This window comes from Sceloporus undulatus, chromosome 7 (assembly GCF_019175285.1).
Source record: "Sceloporus undulatus isolate JIND9_A2432 ecotype Alabama chromosome 7, SceUnd_v1.1, whole genome shotgun sequence".
In the NCBI taxonomy this organism is placed as follows: domain Eukaryota; kingdom Metazoa; phylum Chordata; class Lepidosauria; order Squamata; family Phrynosomatidae; genus Sceloporus; species Sceloporus undulatus.
In genome coordinates, this window is record NC_056528.1 from 43,743,595 (window position 1) to 43,765,320 (window position 21,726).

General features: G+C 41.4%; 1 protein-coding gene across 2 annotated transcripts in view; it reads left to right on the plus strand.

Annotated features, from left to right (window-relative positions):
• Positions 1-21,726, plus strand: part of F8 (coagulation factor VIII) — a 44,908-nt gene that overhangs the window by 1,265 nt on the left and 21,917 nt on the right. The window contains exons 1-13 of one of the 2 annotated variants that reach the window (XM_042479732.1): positions 4,077-4,385; positions 8,476-8,576; positions 9,024-9,146; positions 9,603-9,815; positions 10,485-10,556; positions 11,573-11,677; positions 12,455-12,676; positions 13,410-13,677; positions 15,211-15,373; positions 16,068-16,161; positions 17,492-17,703; positions 18,456-18,606; positions 20,735-20,944. In XM_042479732.1, coding sequence (XP_042335666.1) covers positions 4,264-4,385; positions 8,476-8,576; positions 9,024-9,146; positions 9,603-9,815; positions 10,485-10,556; positions 11,573-11,677; positions 12,455-12,676; positions 13,410-13,677; positions 15,211-15,373; positions 16,068-16,161; positions 17,492-17,703; positions 18,456-18,606; positions 20,735-20,944 — 2,056 coding nt within the window. In that variant the 5' untranslated portion in view covers positions 4,077-4,263. Of the gene's footprint in view, positions 1-4,076; positions 4,386-8,475; positions 8,577-9,023; positions 9,147-9,602; positions 9,816-10,484; positions 10,557-11,572; positions 11,678-12,454; positions 12,677-13,409; positions 13,678-15,210; positions 15,374-16,067; positions 16,162-17,491; positions 17,704-18,455; positions 18,607-20,734; positions 20,945-21,726 lie in introns of those variants that run through there. The other variant, XM_042479733.1, reaches the window with a different exon arrangement.

Below are 21,726 nucleotides of genomic sequence, written 5' to 3' on the forward strand. Positions count from 1 at the left end.
TGATGATGATGATGATGATGATGATGATGATGATGATGATGATGATGATGATAGTTTTTTGCATCCCTTAGCTGCAAAACAAAAACAAAAAGCTGATAGTGTATTCCACCATGTCAGGGAGTTGGACAGGATGGCCAAACTCAAAATCTAAGATGCTTTATTTCTATGAATTAACTAAAAATTAATAAGAGCTCTGTGGGGCCAGTGAAAACTCATCAGCAATATTAATTCTGTATATTAAATTGGGAATGGGAGAATAAACACACATTTTATTCCTCATTTTTTTCATCCCACATTCAGGGTCAGAATGCGTTCTTTTTCCTAGGCCAGGGGTAGGCAACCTGCGGCCCGCGGGCTGGATGCGGCCCGGCGAGGCCTTAGGACCGGCCCCAGCCCGGTCCTGCCGCCAATTGCTGCCGGGGCCTTTGGCCTCTCGCGCGCAGGAGCAAGGGGGGGCAATTGTCTATAGAAGCCTCAGAAACATGCATTTATATTAACATTTTTTAAAAAATCAGCAATTTTTTTGTGTGTCCTCCACTTTTTTTAAAAAAGTGTCCACCATTTGAAAATTTTGTCCTATATTTGTCCCAGTTTATTTATTTATTTAAACGTTTTTAAAATTATTTAATTATTTATTTTTTGGCTTCGGCCCCCTAGTTGTCTGAGGGACAGCAACCCGGCCCCCGGCTCAAAAAGGTTGCCTACCCCTGCCCTAGGCCTTACTCCCAGAATAATGAATAAATTTGCTACTATTGCTTCCACGCAAAGAAGAAAGTGTAGGTGGAGACTGAAGGTTTCCTGTCAGTCAGATGGGGAAGTCCCCCCCCCACAAAAAAATTCGGTGTTATTTTGGGAGTTGCAAAAGATGTGTTCACATTGCTTCAGGGAATTCACCACCACCACAACCAGCTCACTCTTCTGGGGCAGTAGGCTAATGCAGAAAAGTTACTTTTTCTAGTGCATTTTCCAGAACTCTCTAGTTTGGCAAGTGAAGGATTCTAGGATGTATACTAAAAAATAAAAAGTTCAGTATCTGGTAGGATGAATTGCATGGAACACCTATATTGCTCTTGCTGCTCCTCTATGCTAGCCACCTTCTGTATTACTTTAGTCAAAGTGCTAAAGAGCTTTAACTAATATTACACTAATTCATTTTGCTGCTCCAGGGCAACAAAACCCTGGACTAGAAGAACCTTGGGTCTGATCCAGCAGGATTCTTCCCATGTTCTCCTGTGAGCTTGCGATGAAGAAATGAGAGAGATAAGCAAAGAACAAAACAATATAATAGAGGTGACTAGTCTTACACTGGAGAGGGCCATCAAGTAAACGCTGTGTCAATGTGTACCAGATTAACACCAGGCTATGTAGCCTTCCCGATGTTGCTGAATTCAAATTCCCATCATGGCCAGTAATGAAGGATGATGGGAGTTTCAGCCAAAGAACGTTTGGAAGGACGGGGTTATTCCCCTGCCCTGCATTGCGAGACTTTTAGTGTGAGGTTGCAAAGGACTGGAGATTGCTGGTTTGTTTTCTGAAATAGGTTTTTGTGCGTTTTTCAGGATAAGTGGCCATGTTCTAGAAGAGTTTGTTCCTGGTGTTTTACCAGCATCTGTGGCTGGCATCTTTGGAGAATGCTACCATGGAAGAGAGTTGGGTATATATATTGTGTGACCGTGGGTAGGGAGGAGTGATTTCCATGTTAATCTGTGTATTGTTCTGTTGTTGAATGGCAAGGCCTCAGGGTGGGAGGATATAATGCAAAGAGGATTAGTGTCTGTTTAATAAGTGATCATTGTCTGCTGGGGAAACCTCTGACCCTGGGTGGCTTTCATGAGATTATCCCCCAGTAGCCAGATAAGAAGAAAGGAGAGTGAGATAACAAAAATTCAACAGCATGGGAGGATGGAGTGCAAAGAGAGAAATAAGAAAGAGAGGACAAACGAAAGTGATTACTCTGTCCCCATTTAGATCTGGTCTTTCCTACTATTGGTTTCAGCCCAACCAGCACCCAACCATGAGCACCCTACTCTCTCATCACTTTCTTCTGAACCTGATACACAAAATAGGATTAAATGAGGGCAATCGAGACTTAAAAGCACCTTAAAAGGGCACACAACAACATTCTCCTTCTCTCTCTTTCATGCATACACACATTCCTGTGCCCTCTCTATAGCATAGGGAAACCAGAGCCTGTCCCTCTTCAATATTTGGTTTCAAAGGTGTGTGTAATGAAATATATGAACATAACAGTAGAAGAAGAAGATTTGCAATAAAACATTTTGGATAACTCATTGCACCTTCATGGGGCCCCAGGGAGGAAGGTGACTTGTTTTTACAGTGAACAAAATGAATAAGACTTGAAAGGGGGAAATTCTTCTGCTATTGACTTGTCAAAAGATGAGTCAGAAATTTCCAGGTTTACTGATGCTTACCATACTGTACATACTCGACTATAAGTTGACCTTGTGTATAAATTGAGGGCAGGCTGCAGCTGAAAGAAAGTGACAGTGTGGTCATCACAGCATATGTACTGTATGTATGCATGTATGTATATATAGGAAGCATCTGTGTAGATGTGTCTCTTGCCCCCAGAATGTGGTTTCCTTTCTTGGCTTCTTGGCTTACTCTCATGCATGACTCGCTCCCTGCATCTACTCAGAAATACTCATTTTGGAGGGTTTTCACTTTGAGCACTATCCTGCTCTAGCTTGGTTTCCTGTCTTTGATAATGAATTTGGTTTTAAGGAATCTGACACATGATTGGTTGCCACCTACAATATTACCACTTACTTATTGTTTACTGAATGGGGTGGAAAGGAGACGCAGAGAAACATCCAGCAAACTTGGTCCCATTGGTCATGCCACATATAGGATTTAACAAAAACAATTATGCATAATAAGAAATTTCCCTATCAGAGACTTGTGTTCTTAATTTTTAAAGGTTAGACATAAATGTGGAGGAGAAAGACAATGATCAGTGTAAACAACAGAGCTTGAGTGTTACTTTTTCAGTGACAATGTTTGACATAGTGTAATACTTAGCACTCTTGATACTCATGTCCTACATAACACATATATTTTATGCCTTTCGTTATGCTTTGGTCATTCTGTATATTAAATGATGGTTTAAAGATGTGTACTGTAAAAAAATCCAGTATATATTTAATGGATATTCAGGAGGTGAATGGAGAGAGATGGAGAAGCAATTTTCTCCAGATACCAAGAGGTACCTATGCTTGCATTACTTTTCATGAAAGAGCCAGTGAATAATGCAGCATTTGGAAAAGTTACATTTTGGAGTAGAGGTTCTAGAATTCAAGCCAGCTTGGAAGTGGTCTCCTTACGGGTTTTCAGGAAAAACGTTTCAGAGCTGGAATTAGTTTGGCCTACTTCCCTTAGTAACTATAGGATTAAGATGATGTTGGAGCTATATAACGTTTGACTCAAACCCCCCTCCCCTTTCTCAATCTGGTGCTTCCAGATGTTTTAAACTACAACACTCATCATCCTGAGCTAGCAAGATAACTGGGATGGCAGGAACTTTAGTCTGATATATTTGATGGGTTGAATGGTTGACAGTGGCGCCTTCCAATTGCAACATTGGGATGTTATGGTTTGGACTATATAACACACACAGGTTATGTGGGAAATGCAGGGCACCATAATCTGGGAAATGTTCTCACCTATTTCTTAAATTCCTATCAATAGCTAATAAATTAGAGCTCGGAAAGTTTACTTTGTGGATTACAGCTTGCAGAATCCTCCAGCAACATGACTTATTTTCCATCTTACGCTAACATTTAAAAACATCTAGAAGGTAAATATAACTTCCATGTCAGATGCCAGCAAGTGCATCCTCATGCTGGAAACAAAATGATGATGAACCTTTCATGCCTGGCCCAGTGAAACTGTCCTTAATGTTCATAACCTTATCCTAGAGTTGCATTTGGCAGCAAAGAAGAGGTTAAATATTGTTTGAGCTCTTTTCCTTTTGCTTTCCCTGCCTTATCCTGTTGCTCCCCACCCGGTTGCATGCTGCCACATCCCATCCCACTACACTGCTGGACTGTCCCTTTCCAGCAACAACATTGAAAACCCACTGGTGCTTTGTCCACTGCAGCATTTTTTTGTTCTGGTTCTCCGTTCCTTTTGGTAAGGATGAGGGCTGCTGAATAGGTCAGGCAGCCCATCACCTGCTCTTGGGTTCCTCTTCAACAGAACTTGACCTTCAGCCTCTTGGACCCATTCAGTGTATGGCAGACTATGTGGAGGTTCCTCTTCATCATTCTTTGGTGCCTCTTGGACAAGAGTGTTGGCATCAGCAGAAGATATTATATTGGAGCAGTGGAGACAGACTGGAATTATGAACCTATCAACCAGAAGGGGTAAAGTTTGTTGTCCATATAATGGAAAAAATTGGCCCTCTCTGTATTTTGTGCTACATGCACCAATCCCTTATCATGGTCTGGGGAAATCTAAAACTGTTGGTATTTCCCATGGTTTAGTGTATGTGCTGTTAGAGGTATGTTATATGTATACTGTGTGTTCCCAAACCCTAGAATCGGCGCCACCACGCTGCTTCTCGGCCGTCTGTCTTGGGCCTTAAATTGTTTTAATGTTATGTTCTTAATAGAATTGTTTGGAGTTTTAAAACTTTTGAATTAATATATTTAGCTGTAGCTTGTTATAACTGGATGTATGTGGCGTAGTGGTTTGGGTGTTGGAGTGGAGAACAGGGTTCGATTCCCACTCAGGCATGAAACCCATTGGGTGACCTTGGGCAAGGCACATGCTCCCAGTCTCAGGGGGAGGCAATGACAAACCTCCTCTGAACTAATCTTGCCAAGAAAACCCCGTGGTAGGTTTGCCTTAGGGTTGCCATAAGTCAGAAGAAAAGTCACAACACACACACTTCATGCTGGTGAAACGTCAGGAAAAAAATCTTCTAGAACATGGCCACATAGCCCAAAAAACCCACAAAAAACGAAGGATGCTGGCCATGAAAGCCTTCAACTTCATATTGCCATTACTTTCAGTAATGTATAGGCATTCATGAATAACATTAGTACAAAAAACATTTATGAAGGATTCTGTATGGTGTGATATGCGGGGAGGTCAGTGGAGGGGTGACACCATGAGTTACTGCACTGGGTGACGCCACCAGGTCTACATAGTGTGGTCTAATTCTGATTAAAGTAAGGTTATGTGTGTATGTATATATTTAATATTTTATATTCCATGCATCAAAATAACTCGCCTCCCCTACCGGGGCAGTTAATCCAGTCAATATAATAAAAGCTGAGTGGGAAAAAAAGAGAATAAAAATGCTACAAAGCATGGACACAACACAGCAAACAGAAGCAGCACATCTTGAAGCACAAGCAACACATAATTTCCTCCATCGCTATTATCTAGTTTCTGCATGGAAAGAGGCATTGTGTGCATGGACTAGATAAACTTCAGAGTAGCTTCCAGTTCATTTAGCCCAAAAAAGGCTAGTAGTGCTGTTTTTCAACGGGAGGGAGATGAATGGGTCCTAGTGCCTTCAGGCTGGAAGGTCACTACTCCTGGTTCCAAGCAAGGAGGGCCAGACTGCAGTTGGAACATTGAGTACAATGGAAAGGCCTGTTTACTTTGGCTTCTCACCCTGAATTCTTACAGACTAAAGACGCCTAAGGACTCTAAACACTCCCAGCTTCTGATAGGATCTTTGACTTTTGCCTGATTTGGGTGGATATTCTCCCTGACCCTCAAAGGCCAAAACAAAACAAAGCAAGCGCACTCCGCAACCTTTGCAAAATAACTTTTAGGAGATTAAAGCACAAGAGTGTTTTTGCATTGTAATTGCACAATTTCTTTAATGCAATTATAACAGTACCAATAATGCTCTTAATCCACTTATTTCTGCATTGCCATTCAATAGCATGACAGTCCTTGTTTTTGGACAAATGTTTCTGATTTCTGCACAGCACACACAAACCCCTCGTCTTCTTGTTTTGCACATATATTGATGTTCTGATGTTTGGAAGGTTGGAAGGTTGGCAGTTCGAGGCCCAAGTACTGCATGATGGGGTGAGCTCCTGTCCCTAGTCCCAGCTTCTGCCAACCTAGCAGTTCGAAAGCATGCAAATACAAGTAGATAGGTACCACTTCTCAGTGGGAAGGTAACAGAGTTCTGTGCAGTCATGCTGGCCACACGGCCACCAGAATAGTCCTCGGACAACGCTGGCACTTTGGCTTAGAAATTGAGATGAACACAGCCCCCTACAGTCAGTTACGACTAGACATTCATGTCAAGGGACTACTTTTACCTTTACCTAGCCCATTAGCCCTAACTAGCAATGGCAGACAGTAGTGTCATTTAAATGTTCTTTAATGTATATATCAGGGATTGCTTGTCCCCAAGAAATTGACAGATTTTCCATATAATTATTTGTAACAACTAAAGGTTTAATCTCTTTTAACTGTTTAAGATTACAGTACAAAAATCTGGGAATGTGTGATAAATGCTGGCATCTTTTGGCTTTATCTAAATTATAGAGATGGCTCAGTATATCAAGAATTGACTGCTTCTACTTGCTTCCAAGCCAGGGCATGTTCTAGTCATTCCTGAATTTTCACTCTGCTGTTGTATTTAAAAGTGCCAGGCTTCTCTACTTCAGTTAGAGCTACCTTTGTGGCCCTGGGGGCTGCATTATCTCTGTATGAAATAAGTATCTACAGCTCCACTTGTTTGTTTTCTCAGTTGCTCCTAAATCCCGGATTTCCTTGGCTGAGCCTGAGTCATCCAAAAAGAAACATGATGGAGGACCTATTTGCCAAGGCTATTCCCGGCAGGCCAACACTTCTAATCCTCCAGATGCTCAGTGGGTCTCCAAGGACCTGATGCCACAGTTGATAAGGCAGAATGACTTGGTTTTGTTGTCTCCTTCCCTTGTATATACATTTCTCTGGGAAAATAGTCTGGGTTTGCTGGAAGCATTAATAGATTATGCTCCAATCCCAATGATAAATACGTTTGAAAAATCAAGCTGAAAGGTAATCACAGTTTAGCAGAGGCAAAGGACATAATGTTTCCCACCCATACCATGTACAGTCATAGGAGTTTATCACACAAAGGAGATCAAGTGTTTATCCCCTGAATATCCTGGAAAAATTGTGTAATTATGCAAAATGATTTCACATGACATCATACAAAACTCGCCATTAAAGTGGTCACAAAGAAGCATTAATGCACTTCATTTTCCTTTGGGGATTTCAGTGACAATGCATTTCAGATATCACTTTATTTGCGCAATTGTGTGTGATAATCATTTGCACAATCACCCATCATTTCTGCTTCATTTGCTGAATGCTTTAAATGTCCTTTAATCTCTCTTTAATGCCAAAATCAGCCCTGGTGTGATAAACTCCATAGAGAGGGAAGGGTCTGCAAGAACCATCTAGACATGTCATGTAGGACATAGCACTCTTGAGATGTGGACATCCAAACTCTGTTTAAAGACCTCCAAAGAAGAGTCCACTATTTTCCAAGGGAGCCTATTCCACTGTCAAACAGCTTCCAGAAGAACCAACTGAAATGGTAGCAAATTCTTCAACAGTGGGAACTTGATAGCATCCTGAATAGCATTCGTGACAGCAACAATATTTAGAGCATCTTAAACGTACAGATCTGTTCTCCAAGAAGAGAAGAGGGGCTCTGGAGGAATATCTAGGAGGCTTTTGACCCCGATCATCTGCCCTGAGCAACTGACCACAAGTGTAATGTGGACAAGAAAACTCCATCCTTTCTGACCATTGGTCATACTGACTGGAGTGATGGGAGAGGAGAACCAGCTTCACCAACTGTGACATATATTAGCAAATCCACCTGCCGAATGTAGCCAAAATTAGTATATGAAAAAAAGAGGTAGTATATCATCTGGCTTGGCTTGGCTAAACCATGAGGTGTGCTGAAATATCCGACACCATTTGCAAGTACAGTAAAATAAGATAAAATAAAATAAATCTGAGTGGTTATACTGAGTGGAAGATGAGAAAGTGGGGTCAAAGATGGAATGAAATAGCCTGAAAAGGGGTATTATACTAAACAGTTCAATGAGGGGTGGAACAGGAGAAAACAGCATGGAAGATGGCATGAAATAACCTGGAAAAGGGTGTTTCCTGGGTAGGCCAGATTCATACATATCCAATGCACAAGCAACGCAACGGAAGACATTTTAATGTTTCTTAAAATTCAAGCATTCTTCTAATAAATTCTTCAGTCACTGTTTTTATTATTGTTCAGATGTGTGACTTTTCATCCTATGATTCTTTCTACTGGATTCTTCTTTTTCTCTGTTTCTAGTAAACTACTCTGGGTAGTACATATTAAAATAACAGCAGGCTACTAATTCAGGATTCAAAGCAAATTTAGGCAGTATTGACTTTAAGTATTTCATTATTTTTCTTAAACAAAACTTTTTTCTTTTCCAGGGTGTTCCCCTCTACTACAATCACTCACTACAAGAAGGCTGTGTATTTGGAATACATGGACTCCACGTTCACGCAAACAAAACCTAAGCCTGCTTGGATGGGTAAGCTGAAAGACTTTTCTTTTCTAAGTCATGTATTTTTCGCCACTTTGGCTCATTGTGCCTGTTGTGACATCTCCTGGACAGAATTAGTCAGGCCATAGTTACTCAAGCATAAAAACCATCTTGATTAGACCGTTCTAATGCACTGCAGATTAATCTGAAACTGCAGTTAGTGCAAAATGCTGTGACACGCAACAATTCATAAGTGGATCTGATGCAGGGACCACATTGTGACAATTGTGAAACTCTTAAACTGCCTTTCAGTCCATAGCATTTCTCACCATTTGGCTGGAATTGCTCATTATTTAGGGAACAGGTGCATATTCAGGTACATAATAGTAAAGATGATCCTGTCATCATCTTTTGCTGCCCAGTCAAATGTGATTTTGATATTATATCTCTTTGCTGTCCACACAGAAAAGTAACTTTCCTTCTTCTCCTTATCAGGTATTTTGGGACCAACTATCCGAGCTGAAGTCCATGACAAAGTGGTTGTAACCTTTAAGAACATGGCTTCCCGTCCTTTCAGCATCCATGCCATTGGAGTGTCCTTCTGGAAAGCTTCTGAAGGTTAGTTTGACCTCACTTGGGCTGCATCCACATTGCAGGAATAATCAGGTTTGACACCATTTTAACTGCAATGTCTATGGAATTCTCGGAATGGTAGTCTGCTCAAAGTGTATTGTTTGACCTATATTCTTTGCCCTCCTCAGAGGCTGAGAAAGTATGACTTGCCCAAGTGAGTTTCCATGGCTGAGTGGGGATTTGAACCCTGGTCTCCAGAGTCTTAGTGCAATGCTCAAACCACTACATCATTTTGGTTGTCTGAACATTAAAATATTAGGAACCTTTGCTGCTTAAAAACCAATGATATTTTTTTGCTTTGAAATCTGGCAGCTCTCTGTAGGAACCTGCCTTCTGCCACATGGGAACATTTTTCTCTGTGTTGGGCTGGTCCTAGTTCTGGCCCAGAATCTAGGCTCAATAATTGTGATGTTTGCATAGCGGGTATTGATCTGGTTTCAGGAGCAGGCTATGATGATGCGACTACCTGGACCGAAAAAGAAGATGATGCAGTGGAACCCGACCAGACTCACACTTATGTGTGGGAGATTTCACAAGAGCAAGGACCAACTGGAGCTGACCCACATTGCTTGACATATGCCTATTCCTCCAAGGTGGACAGTGTAAAGGATGTTAACTCCGGATTGATAGGGCCACTGCTGGTCTGTAAGCCAGGTAAGATCAACAGGTGAGCGAGACCTTTTCTTCTCAAAAAGAAAAGTGGAAACAGCAGTAACAAGAACAGAACAAACAACAACAAATGACAGTAACTTTTGTGCTCATACAATTTTGTTGGTTGTTTAATATCTTCTTACCTGATGACATAAACTGCATCCGCACTGCAGAAATAATCTACTTAGACATCACTCTAACTGCCATGGTTCAATGTATAAGTTTGCACATTATGATGTACTTTATGGAAATCTGGTTTATCGTGGAATCCTGGAAGTTGTAGTTTGTAGTGGCCTCAGAGTCCTCTGACAAAGAAGACTGAATGTCTCACAAAACTACAATTCCCAGAATTCCATAACACTGAGCTTTGGCAGCTAAAGTAGTGTCAGACTGGATTATTTCTGCAGTGCTGATGCAGCCAGAGAAGCATTTTATGGTTGTGCTTTGTGGCTAGTTAATAAACCTTACTTGTTAACAGGGGCAAGTTTTCACATCATGACAAACCAGATTTCCATAAAGTACATCATAATGTGCAAACTTATCAATGCCAGAATGTATTTCTCTTGCACACTAGTATGTGTATGTGTATATATCTGTATGTATGCATCCAAAAGATGAAGTGTCTCAAAGCACCATAGTTATTCACTTGATTCATAGGACTCTTTTCTGCAGGGTCCTTGGAGAGTACAGGAACCCAGAGCTTGCTGCAAGAATTCCTGCTCCTCTTTGCTGTGTTTGATGAAGGTAAGAGTGATGTGGGAAGTGGAGCACTGATTGTGAGGGGAGAAAGTAGTTTGTTCACCTTTTGTTTGTGTAGACAGTCCTGAGGAATTAGCAATCCCTAACTTTTTGTGCTTTTCTTTTGAAGTTTGGTTATTTGTTTTTCCTTGAACAGGGCACTGATTTAATATTAGCTTGCTATATGCTGAAACAAGATTGTCAGTTACAACACTTCTTTTACTAGTATGCTTTCCAAAGCATCAGATTCCAAAGAAACCAGGATTTCAGCCAGTGTATTACATAAGGATCTCATCCCGTTTCTGTTGCTCATAATCTGACAAGAAGCGGCTTATCAGGGGAGGAAACAGGAAGGGCTTTTACTTTGGATAACTAGTTCTGAGTTTGGAATTTGGCATTTGCCGAAAGCTGGGCCAAAACTAACAAAATGAAGTCGAAGGCTTTCATGGCCGGCATCCATAGTTTTTTGTGGGTTTTTCGGGCTATGTGGCCATGTTCTAGAAGAGTTTTTTTCTGAAGTTTCGCCAGCATCTGTGGCTGGCATCTTCAGAGAATGCTTGCCTGGAAAAAGTGGGTATGTGTGTGTGTGTGTATACACACACACACACACACTGTGTGAGCCTGGGAATGCAGGAGTGATTTGCTTGTGTATTGTTCTGTGCTGATGGCAGGCCTCCGAACAATACACATGCAAATCACATAGCCCGAAAAACCCACAAAAAACCTAACAAAATGAACTTCAACAGGCAGAAATGTAAGGTACAGCACAGGGCGAAAAAAATGAAAAACATAGATTGGTTGTTAAAATGAAATCGTAGTGCGAATAATTCTCCAATCTGTTTTAAAATTAACATAGTTAGTGGTCAGATTTGAATCACTGAGCAATTATTCACACCAATGGGAAATTTTAAATCATTCCTTTTGTTCCCTGCTGATTTAAGTCACTCTGATTTAAAATGTTGTTTTAAATTTTACTCCAGTCCAAGTGTATCAAGTGATTTCTCTGTTTTCTTTCCTATCAGGCAAAAGCTGGTACACCCAGTCCAACACTATAGGGAATGCCTTATCCACAAACAGCAGGGCTCAGATTCACACTATCAATGGCTTTGTGAATTCTCCCCTGCCTGGTAAGAAACATATCTTCCCTTATCCACAGGGAGGAAAAATAGGAAGAAGTGATAAAAGGTTAACAGAACAGCAAGAAAAGGAAGTACAAGTCAAGAGCAAAGTGAGGGGTTGACTGTGATTTGGACAGAGGAACATCTGGAAGTGGAGAAACATGCTAAACGTTCCCCAAGAGCCACTCTGTTCTCCATGTCCAGGTCTGCTCCATCCAGCAAGGATGATGAAAAACAATCTTCCTGCACCAACCACGTTCCTTTTCTTACCATCATAGTGCATGAAGCATCCTATGGGGATCATTCTGGCTTTCAGTCACTATTAGGGAATCTACTAGGTAGGACCGATTATGCTGGTTGACCATGTTTCTAGCATTGCAGAACAGCTTTTTCACCATTATGGTAAATTATGATGGACAAGCCTTGGCCATGATAGTTCCTATAGCCATAGCCCAAGGACCATGTAAAAGTACAGGCAGATGTATTGATCCATTTCAGCAAAGCAGTTCAAGAAATTTCCATGTTGATTTGCCTCTTTAAGATCAAGCTGCCACAAAATGATTTGTATTGTAACAGGGATAGCTCACAATGATATGTCACTGGGGAAATCCATTTTCTTCCATTTACTGTGTGTGTTCCATATGAACTCTGAGGGATTAGAGAAATCTGAGGAGGGTGGTAGATTAGGAAGGACAATGGAGGTAAAAAAAAAATCCACAATGCTTTGATGCTGCGAACTCTGGCTCTATTGCACCAGGTTTTATTGTGGCATCTTTCTCCTTATAGAGCTCAAGGTGTGCCAGAAGAGACCTGTCTACTGGTATGTCATTGGCCTAGGTACCAGACCTGAAGTCCACTCCATTTTCTTTGAGGGACACTCTTTTCTTGTGAGAGATCATCGGCAGGCTACGCTGGACATCACTCCAGCAACTTTTCTTACTGCTGAGACTACACCTAGAAACAACGGCACATTTCGAATGTTCTGCCAGATTCCATCCCATCAACAAGGTAACAAACTGTGGGGAAGATAAAGTACAATGAAGGGATGCAAGATGGAGAAGCCATGGATGAAGCCAAAATTGCCTGTCTAGGCTGTTTAAAATGAAGCAATGCACAATACATGAAGCCCCAAGAAAAGCTGAATGAGGAGGGACACCAAAAAATAGGTGGTGGAAAGCACCATTCTCTTTCATTATCAGTTCAAACCTCCTTAAATTTCAGTAAGGAAAGGGCAAGGAATTCTTATCAGAAGTTCTTGAGGACTGCATTGTTTTCTCTCAGCCTAAGCTACTTCACAGGGTTGTTGCTGTGGGGATAAAGTGGGCAGGTGGAAAGTGATGCAAGTCACTTGAGCTCATTGAAGAAAGAATGGAATATACCTGTAACTAATACAGTGAATGGATCCTAGAGGAGATCAAGCCAGAAATCTCCTTGGAAGCCAAGACAACAAAACTTAGGCTGTTGTACTTTGGACATATCATGAGAAGGCATGAATCATTGGAAAAAACAATAATGCTAGGAAAGGTGTAGGGAAGCAGAAAGAGAGAAAGGCTGAATACTAGATGGATGGACTCTGTTAAAGAGATCATGAGTATGAGTTGGCAGTAGTTGGGCAAAGCAGTGGAGGACAGGGGGACTTGGAGATATCTCATCAGCAGGGTCGCCATGGGTTGAGACAAATGTGATGGCGGTTAGCAACAACAACAATACAGTGAAGAAGTTGTTTTCTCTTTGCTTCCAGCTGGAATGGAAACCTTCATTAAAGTGGATGTCTGCCCAGAGCCACCTGAGAAGAAGATGAGGGCAGCACAGCCAAGTGAAGATGAAGAGAACTATGGAGATTATGAAGACTATGATATGGAAAGTGTGGTTGTCAACATGGGAGATTTTTCACCCAGGATTACTGGCCGTTCCCGTGCCAAGAGGCTGTCTGTGACATGGGAGCATTACATTGCAGCAGAAGAGGTTGACTGGGACTATGCCCCAGTCAAGCACAAGAACCAGGACAGGTATATGGCACGTTGCTGATCTTTCAGGCCTGGGAGCTACTTCTTTGGCAGTCTACTATACCTCTCCCATCTCCAATTCATATTACAGGGCTGTCTATCAAGAACAGGACCACATTGGTGCATAAAATGTTAAAGCCCCTTTTCTCCTTCCATCCAGAGTGCTGGTTTTGCTGCTCACTCTGTACTTGCCTTCCACATCCATTGTTTTCTTCTCTTTGCTGAGACTGAAGAACTGGTCATAGGTTCAAGGAATCCTGGAAATGTCTGGAAAGGTTTCATAAAGCCTGATATGTCTGTATTGGCTTTTAAGGCTAGCTGACCTTCAAAGTCTGGGGTCAGCTGATAATATTATGGTACTGGCTAGTAGCATATCCTAGACATAAAGACTTACCACATGGCACTCGGAGGAATGGGAACAGAATGGAATGGAAGGGAATGGAATGCGGGGAGGAATGTGTGTTAGCGCACAGGAGAATGCCACTGATGCTTCCAGGAGTCCCCAAACCTTTCCCCAGCCGTTCCATGGCAGCCGATTTTGAAGGATGATTTTGCACCGTTCTTCAAAATTGGCTGCCCTGAAACGTCTGGGGAACAGTTAGAAGACTCCCGGCGGCATCAGCGGCATTCTCCCATGTGCTAACACATGTTTCCCTCCTGTTCCATTCCCTTCTGTTCTGTTCCCATTCCTCCGAGTGCTGTGCGATAATCTTAATAGTTTGGAAATGATACTTTTTTGTACAACTCCCAAATTTTCTCAGCCAGCATTGATTCTGTTACTAAATTTTAACCCATCCTTCTGCCAAGGAATTTGAGCTGATCCAAGCCAGCATGATGTAGTGATTTGGATCTTGGTCTACGACTCTGGAGACCAGGGTTCAAATCCCTGCTTGGCCATGAAACCCACTTGGACAATTCATACTCTCTCAGCTTCAGGGGAAGGCAATGGCAAACCTCCTCTGTGTACCCATACGTCCAAAAGGACTTGAAGAAACAGAACAACAACAATCATGGTTTTATATGCCCCTTTTATCTTTACACCTGATCTGTGAAGGAAACAAATGAAAAATGGAACTGGGCCCAAAGTCTCACCACAAGTTATACAGAGATTTGAACTTGTGTTGCTCCAGTCCAACTTTGAGGGAAGTATGATTTTTCATCCTTGAACATGCCCACTCTTCTCCATCATTCCTACAACGGACCATTTGTTTATCTCTTCCCTTAGATCAAGAGGATGCATTGCATCACTTAAATGGAAGGAAAGAGTAAGACCAGCAGAGGTTGCTACTTCATCTATTTGCTTTTGCCATTTGTTTGTTCAGGGTTAAGCAAGGAAAAGCAAAAGAGACAGAAGATGGGCAACAAGGCTAGGAGCCTCTTGGGGTCAGCAATGGACCCTGTATGGTCCCCTGAAAACCTATCCCCACAGAAAGTTGTTTCCTGATAATCAACAATGGAAAGGATATTTCTTGTAGGTCTAATATCAATATTAATACCAATACTAATACTTAGCCCCCTCCCCTTTGTCTTTTGTAGTCAGGTTCTGGAACCTGGTCCCCAACGGATTGGATCAAAATATAAGAAAGTGAGATTTGTGGAATATGAGGATAGGACCTTCAAGAGACGGAAGGCATCAAATCCAGATCATATGGGGATTCTGGGTCCTGTTCTCAAGGGAGAAGTTGGTGATGAATTTATGGTAAGAGATGGGGTAGGAAGAAAGAGAGGGATCAAAAAATGAGAGCAGCTCCATATTGAAGATGATGGTCTAGCAAAAAAGTCTGGAAAAGGTCATAAATTGCAGCTTCCCTTAAGAGGCCTTTATGGGTCTTGTTTAGACAGGCAACAATGGCTCTCCAGGAGTAGCTGGATTGCAGGTCCCATCGTCTCTCATCACTGGCTATTTTGGGTGGGGTGATGTAGTCCAGAAACCTCACAAGGGCCACAAACTTCACAGCCCTAATAAAAATAATAACAGTGACTATTTTATTCATTTATGTCCCACCTTTTCATCTATAATAGGGGAGTAAAGGAAGTAGGTTGAAAATGGTGACTCAAGGTTCCACTTGTTTTCTAGCTTTTTAATTAAGTCTCACAGTCTGACATGGGACCCAGGAGTAGATTCAATGCTCATTTATACATTAATTTCAGAAGATAGCAACCTGTGATACCTTTGCCCCATATTGCCCCAGGCTGAGTTGGCTGTGCCATTACTCTAGATGTCAAACTTTTGTGAGTTGCTCTCTCTCTTTTTAATGTAGTTTTTCACTAATGGTTTCCACCTTTGTTCCAAAGAATGTACTAGTCTTGATTAAAAGAGATTGTTACCTCTGGTGTGGGGGCTCCAACAAAGCTACAAACCCCTCATCAAACTGTGAAAATTGTTGTTTCAGATCATGTTTAAGAATCTAGCCAGGCGGCCATACAACATATACCCCTATGGCATCACCAACGTCACCTCGTTTTTCCGCTTAGGAGGCACCAAAAGTAAGACTGCTGATGGAGGACATCTCATGAAATGGCAGCGGGAGGGATAGTTCCACAGCTATATGCTTTGTTAAGCTCTCTTTTTTTAAAAAAAAAAATCTGTGCCAAAGAAAGTATTAGGAAAATACTAAAACTTAGTATTAATATAGGAAAGATCAATTCTATGTCTAATCATGCACATAAACGAAATGGTGCATGTATCTGCATAATTCCTCAGATTTTATTCTCCTTGTTCTAATCATGAGGAGATGTTGAATATTTTGAGATATAGTGAATATATTGAGATCTGAATATTTTTATAGGTGTCACTACTGATAGGTTCAGGCATGCGCTCACAAGGGTTTCAAACCTGGCTCAAGGACTAGAAACCCATCATAGCATTTCCATTCTCTTCTCAAAAGAGCTGGTCGCAAAAGCATGGCTTTTGTCAAATGGATTTTTCCAGCAGGACAAAAGACACGGTTTTGCAACATCTCTCTCAGGAAGAGAATGAAAGTGCTACGACAGCATGCAGAGAGGCACAGAGAAAGCAACTACCTTTGGCCCTTCCCAACCATGTGCTTGTCATTCATGGACTGAAGCATCTGCGGATGGCCCTGTTCTGTTCTTCCCAATGGTGGCACATGCATGTGGTCATGCCAGTGTGGTCATGTGCATGTTGCACAACCATTAGAAAGAATGGGACTTGACGTCCCGTGTTTTTTGCTGTCTATGTGGGAGTCTGGAACGGAACTGCCATGGATACAAAGGGCTGACTGTACTCTCCTGCTCTGTTTTGGCTTTGTTTTATCATGTAATAAGGCTTTTAGATTTTAAAAAAATGGATTCCAAATACACCAAAAGGGATCTGGGTGCAAAGAACACAGCATTTAAAATGTTCAGCCCAGGATTCTGTTTTAATTAAAATACCAAAACTGAATGGTTCCAACACAAACCTCCATTCCTGGGTACTCCAAGTTTTCTTCATTTCAACAATATGATTTTGGAGAGGAAAGTCATTTTATTCTTTGTACAGTAGTTTAAACCCAACCTGTGCTGCCACCTGCCAACTATTTATCTGACATCTTTCTGTAAGTAGGAAATGTTGGTGAGGAAGGCATCTATGTCACCTAATAACTCTTAGGTTTCTTCTTGTTACTGGTGAAACTATTGTTTGAAGCCCATCTCTCCTTTCATTTTTCTTTATGCTCTTTGATTTGTTTCACTTGTGTTTGCAATATTATTATATGAGGCTGTTGAATGTGACCAGGGTGGGAGAAGCTGGAATCATAAAATAGCTTATATTTTCAAAGTCTAGTGATTGCTTGTCTTATGGTTTATTTCCTTCTAGATCTCAATATGAAGCTGTTGCCAATACGACCAACTCAGGTGTTCATGTACAAGTGGAAAATAATGCCTGAGGATGGCCCAACTAGATCAGATCCCCACTGCCTAACTCGCTACTATTACAGCTCCATCAGGCCTGCTAAGGATTTAGCTTCTGGGCTTATTGGACCGCTGCTAATCTGCCTGAAAGAGACCATGGACCAAAGAGGCAATCAGGTTGACCCATTGTTGCATTGTGAGGGAAAACATTCATGCATTCTCATAATAGCATTAAGCTTCCTACATAGCGTGTACACATGTCTCTATTATAACTCAACTGCTTGTCCTAAGAGAAAAGATAGGTTAAGAACATTTGAAACCCAGCAGATAGCTGTCCAGCTTCTGCTTAAGAAGTTTGGTCTGCAAGGCATAAGTTGGCATGGCTGGACTATGTCAGATGCGGGGAATTAAAATGCCAGTAGACAGCAGCCAGCTTTGCTTCTCTGTGTTCTTCCTATGTGGAGAAGAGGAAGCCTCTTTGGGCATCATTTTTGGAGAAAGCGGGGGATATAAATTAAATAAGCAGCAGCAATGCAAAAAGGATCTTCTGCTGATTGAGATCAGAGATAGTGGGATTCCATTCAGTGGCATCAGGCAGGAGGATGTTGGGCTGATAGAGAACACCTGCAGGCTGTGTTGCCTTTTCAATGACTCCCTCAATGGTTTTTGAGGTCCCTCTGCAATCTGATTCCTATTCCACCCTAACATATATTTGGGGTACCCAGACCTTTCAGAGAAAAGATATGCAGGACTGCATGGGGAGCAGCTGAGAATGTGTTAGGCATCCTGAAGCTAAATGTTATAGCTATGAAGCCATATAAGAGGGAAGCAAAGTGATCTTCTTATTAACAACATTCTCCTTCCATCCCACCACAATTTCAACAATGCACTGAATGGCCTCCAACCCCCTTCCTTTGTGGGTCTTCCAGATTATGTCAGATGAAGCACGGTTTGTGCTATTTTCTGTCTTCGATGAAAACCGCAGCTGGTACTTGGCAGAGAATATCAACCGATCCTGTACTGATGCAGCCAATGTCAACCCCTACGATCCTGAATTCTATGCCTCCAATGTCATGCACAGTGAGTAGCCTCAGAAGAAGAAAAGGTTAGTGTATGAGCAGTGTGGAAAGACAGCCAATTAACTCACATTAACTGTGTATATAAGACTAGACTGTTTCCTTTTTGGTTTGAGTTTCTGTGTACAGTTCTTGGATACATATAAGACTTTTCTGCAGACTTCTTCAGTCTTCACTCTGGTCCAGAAAACACTGTCTCAGTGTTTTGTGTCTCAGTATCATCACCTCCTATTGATACTCTGATCACAACTCTGTTTTGAGAGTTGCCTGAGACATTTTCTGTCTTCTCACATACATACTTTTTGTAACTTGTATTTTGAGTGACAGCCATCTTTGATTTTGGCTTTCATTCGGTCTTTAACTCCTGCTTCTGTTCCAGTTCTTCCAGCATTATCCAGCTCCTTCTGGTCTGTCTTCACACTTACTTCCCATTTCTGGAAGTTGTGCATTCTTCACAGCTGCTCCAAACTCCATAACTGCTTGTAGAATTCATTGTATTATTGAGTAGAATTCCACCTCTTCACTCATTTCAAGCAAAATATTTATTTGAATGTTTTCTGATTTGGGTCTCAAATTGCAGAAGTGCTTGAAAAAATAACAAAAGATTATTTTTATAAAGCTTTTGTGTTCCCTCTGCCCATTTATGAGGGTGGACATGAGGAATCACACTTACAGTATAATGCACGGATTTCAGTATTACTGGGGTCAGAAATGAGACGGACTCGAGAGAGTTTCTGATGAAGATTGGCCAACTAGTGTGTGGACCACAACTTTCAACAAGAAACTGACATATAGAGAAGAGGGGAAATCCAAATTTGCTGAACGTAGGTTGGCCTTTATTTTGCTTGCTGGCATTAACACTTTATTTTGTATGCTGGCACCAACAATGTGGTGGTTGGGGCTCTGACAATCAGACTGATTTGTCTGAGATGTTTTCAAGAAATGAATATTTAAAACTTAATCCAGAGAAGACAGAGGTACTTCTGGTCAGTCAAAAGGTAGAACAAGGGATAAGGATACAGCCTGCAATGGATGGGATTACACTCCTCCTGGAGATGCAGGCTTCAGATTGGGGGTACCCTTGGACTCAACGTTGAAACTGGAAGCCCAGGAGTACTTTTGCAGACTTGAATTAGTGTGATCTAGCCATGGTGAGACATGTCTTAGTTATATCCCATTTGGATTAGTGTAATGCACTCTACCTGTGGCTGCAATTGAAGAGGATCCAGAAATTTCAGCTGATAAAAAAAAAGTTAGTCAGATTGTTATTGGGGCTAGTTACAGGAAGAATATAACCCCCCCCCTTCCCGGTGCATCAAGTCCGCTGGCTGCCAGTCTGTTTCTGTGCACAATTCAAAATGCTGGGTATAATCTATAAAGTGCCATATAGTTTAGAATTCAAAGATATAGCCATGTTAGTCTGTGGAATCAGTATGTAGAGAGATCTTGCAGCACCTTTGAGACTAACTGAAAGAAAGAAGTTGGCAGCATGAGCTTTCATAGACTAAACTCTACTTCCTCAGATGCAGTTTAGGTTCAGGCTCTCTAACAGACCATCTCCCCAAATGAGTTTGCCTGAACCTTGAAATCTTTGGGAGAGGCCCTTCTTTCAGTCACACCATCTTAATATGAAAAATGGGTAGAATTATGCTAAAACCTTCTCAGTGCCTGTCCAGGATGTGAAACTCCCTTGCTAGAAAGAAGCTAGGATGGCTCCCTAACTGCTGTCTTTCCATTGTCTGCAAATATATATATGTATGTTTAATTCCAACAGGCTCTTGAGAACTGAAGATTTTTAAAGAAAAGACTTTAAGAGCTTGCTGTGTTGTTTTTTAAACTGTTTTTAAACATTTCTAATTACATATTTAAATCTGTTTTTACTGATGGTAATAGTTTGTTTAATTTTAACTTTGCTTTTTTGTATGTTTCCTCTGCATTGCACTTGTTCTCATTTGTAAACTTCCCTGAGTACTGGTTTTGAGGGAAAATCTTAGGTAACAATGATATCTTCAAAAATGCAATTAGAATGATTGAAGAAGTCTGTTCTGACACTCACCTCTTCATTTTGGAAACTGAAATTTTGGGTTTGTTTCGCTGTCAATCAATGCTGTCTCTTCCCTCCCTTTTTGCAGGTATCAATGGCTACATTTTCAATAACCTAGAGCTACGGCTTTGCCAGCATGAAGTGGTGTATTGGTACGTCCTCAGTGTAGGCGCCCAGACTGATATCTTGTCCATATTCTTCTCTGGGAATACTTTTAAGCACAACACAGTCTTTGAGGAGGCCCTCACGCTTTTCCCTCTCTCTGGAGAGACTGTCTTCATGTCCATGGAGAATCCAGGTTGGTTACATACATTGTTCATGGTACTTTCCATATCTTAGACTACAGCTCCCATTATCCTTAACCAGTGGGAACTGGAGTCCAGCAACATCTGGAGGGCACCTGTGATGATTGCTTGATATGCCTCAGAAGAAGTTTTACATCAGGGATAGGAGCTTAAGTTTTAAAGACTTCTGATATACTTTAATATTTTCCCCACTTCTTTTCCCCTTGAAATGACAGTTATGAAGCATGAGTATAGACCACCCTTTGAAAATACTCTTATATTTGATCTATTTGTGTATATGCAGTACAAGGGGATGCTGAAAAGTTATCGGCCGCACCAAGAAGGGAATGACCTAGAGCCATGAAACCTAAATGCTATTCCACATATTCACCTCAAATTTTGACACACTTGGCACATCATTTCCCAAGTTTCAAACATTTTGATGAAATACTGTTCTGCTGCTGCCATAACGTCTGGGTCATTTGAAAATTTCATTCCTTTCAAACTCTTGTTAAGGTTTGGAAACAGGAAATAGTCAGATGGAGCAAAATCTGGTGAGCAAGGTGGACGATTTATGCACTCAACCCCCAAATTTTTCAAAACATCAATCATCTTGCTGTCCTTGTGAGCAGGTGCATTAGCCTGCAAAAAGAAATACCTTTCTGCCATCTCTCTCACCATTTTTCCTTCAATGACTCCTTTCATCAGCAAAGCAAGTTAGAGTAGCATTCTGCATTAACTGTTTGGCCCTTCTGAAGATAGTCAGTCACCAAAAATACCTTCCTTATCCCCCCCC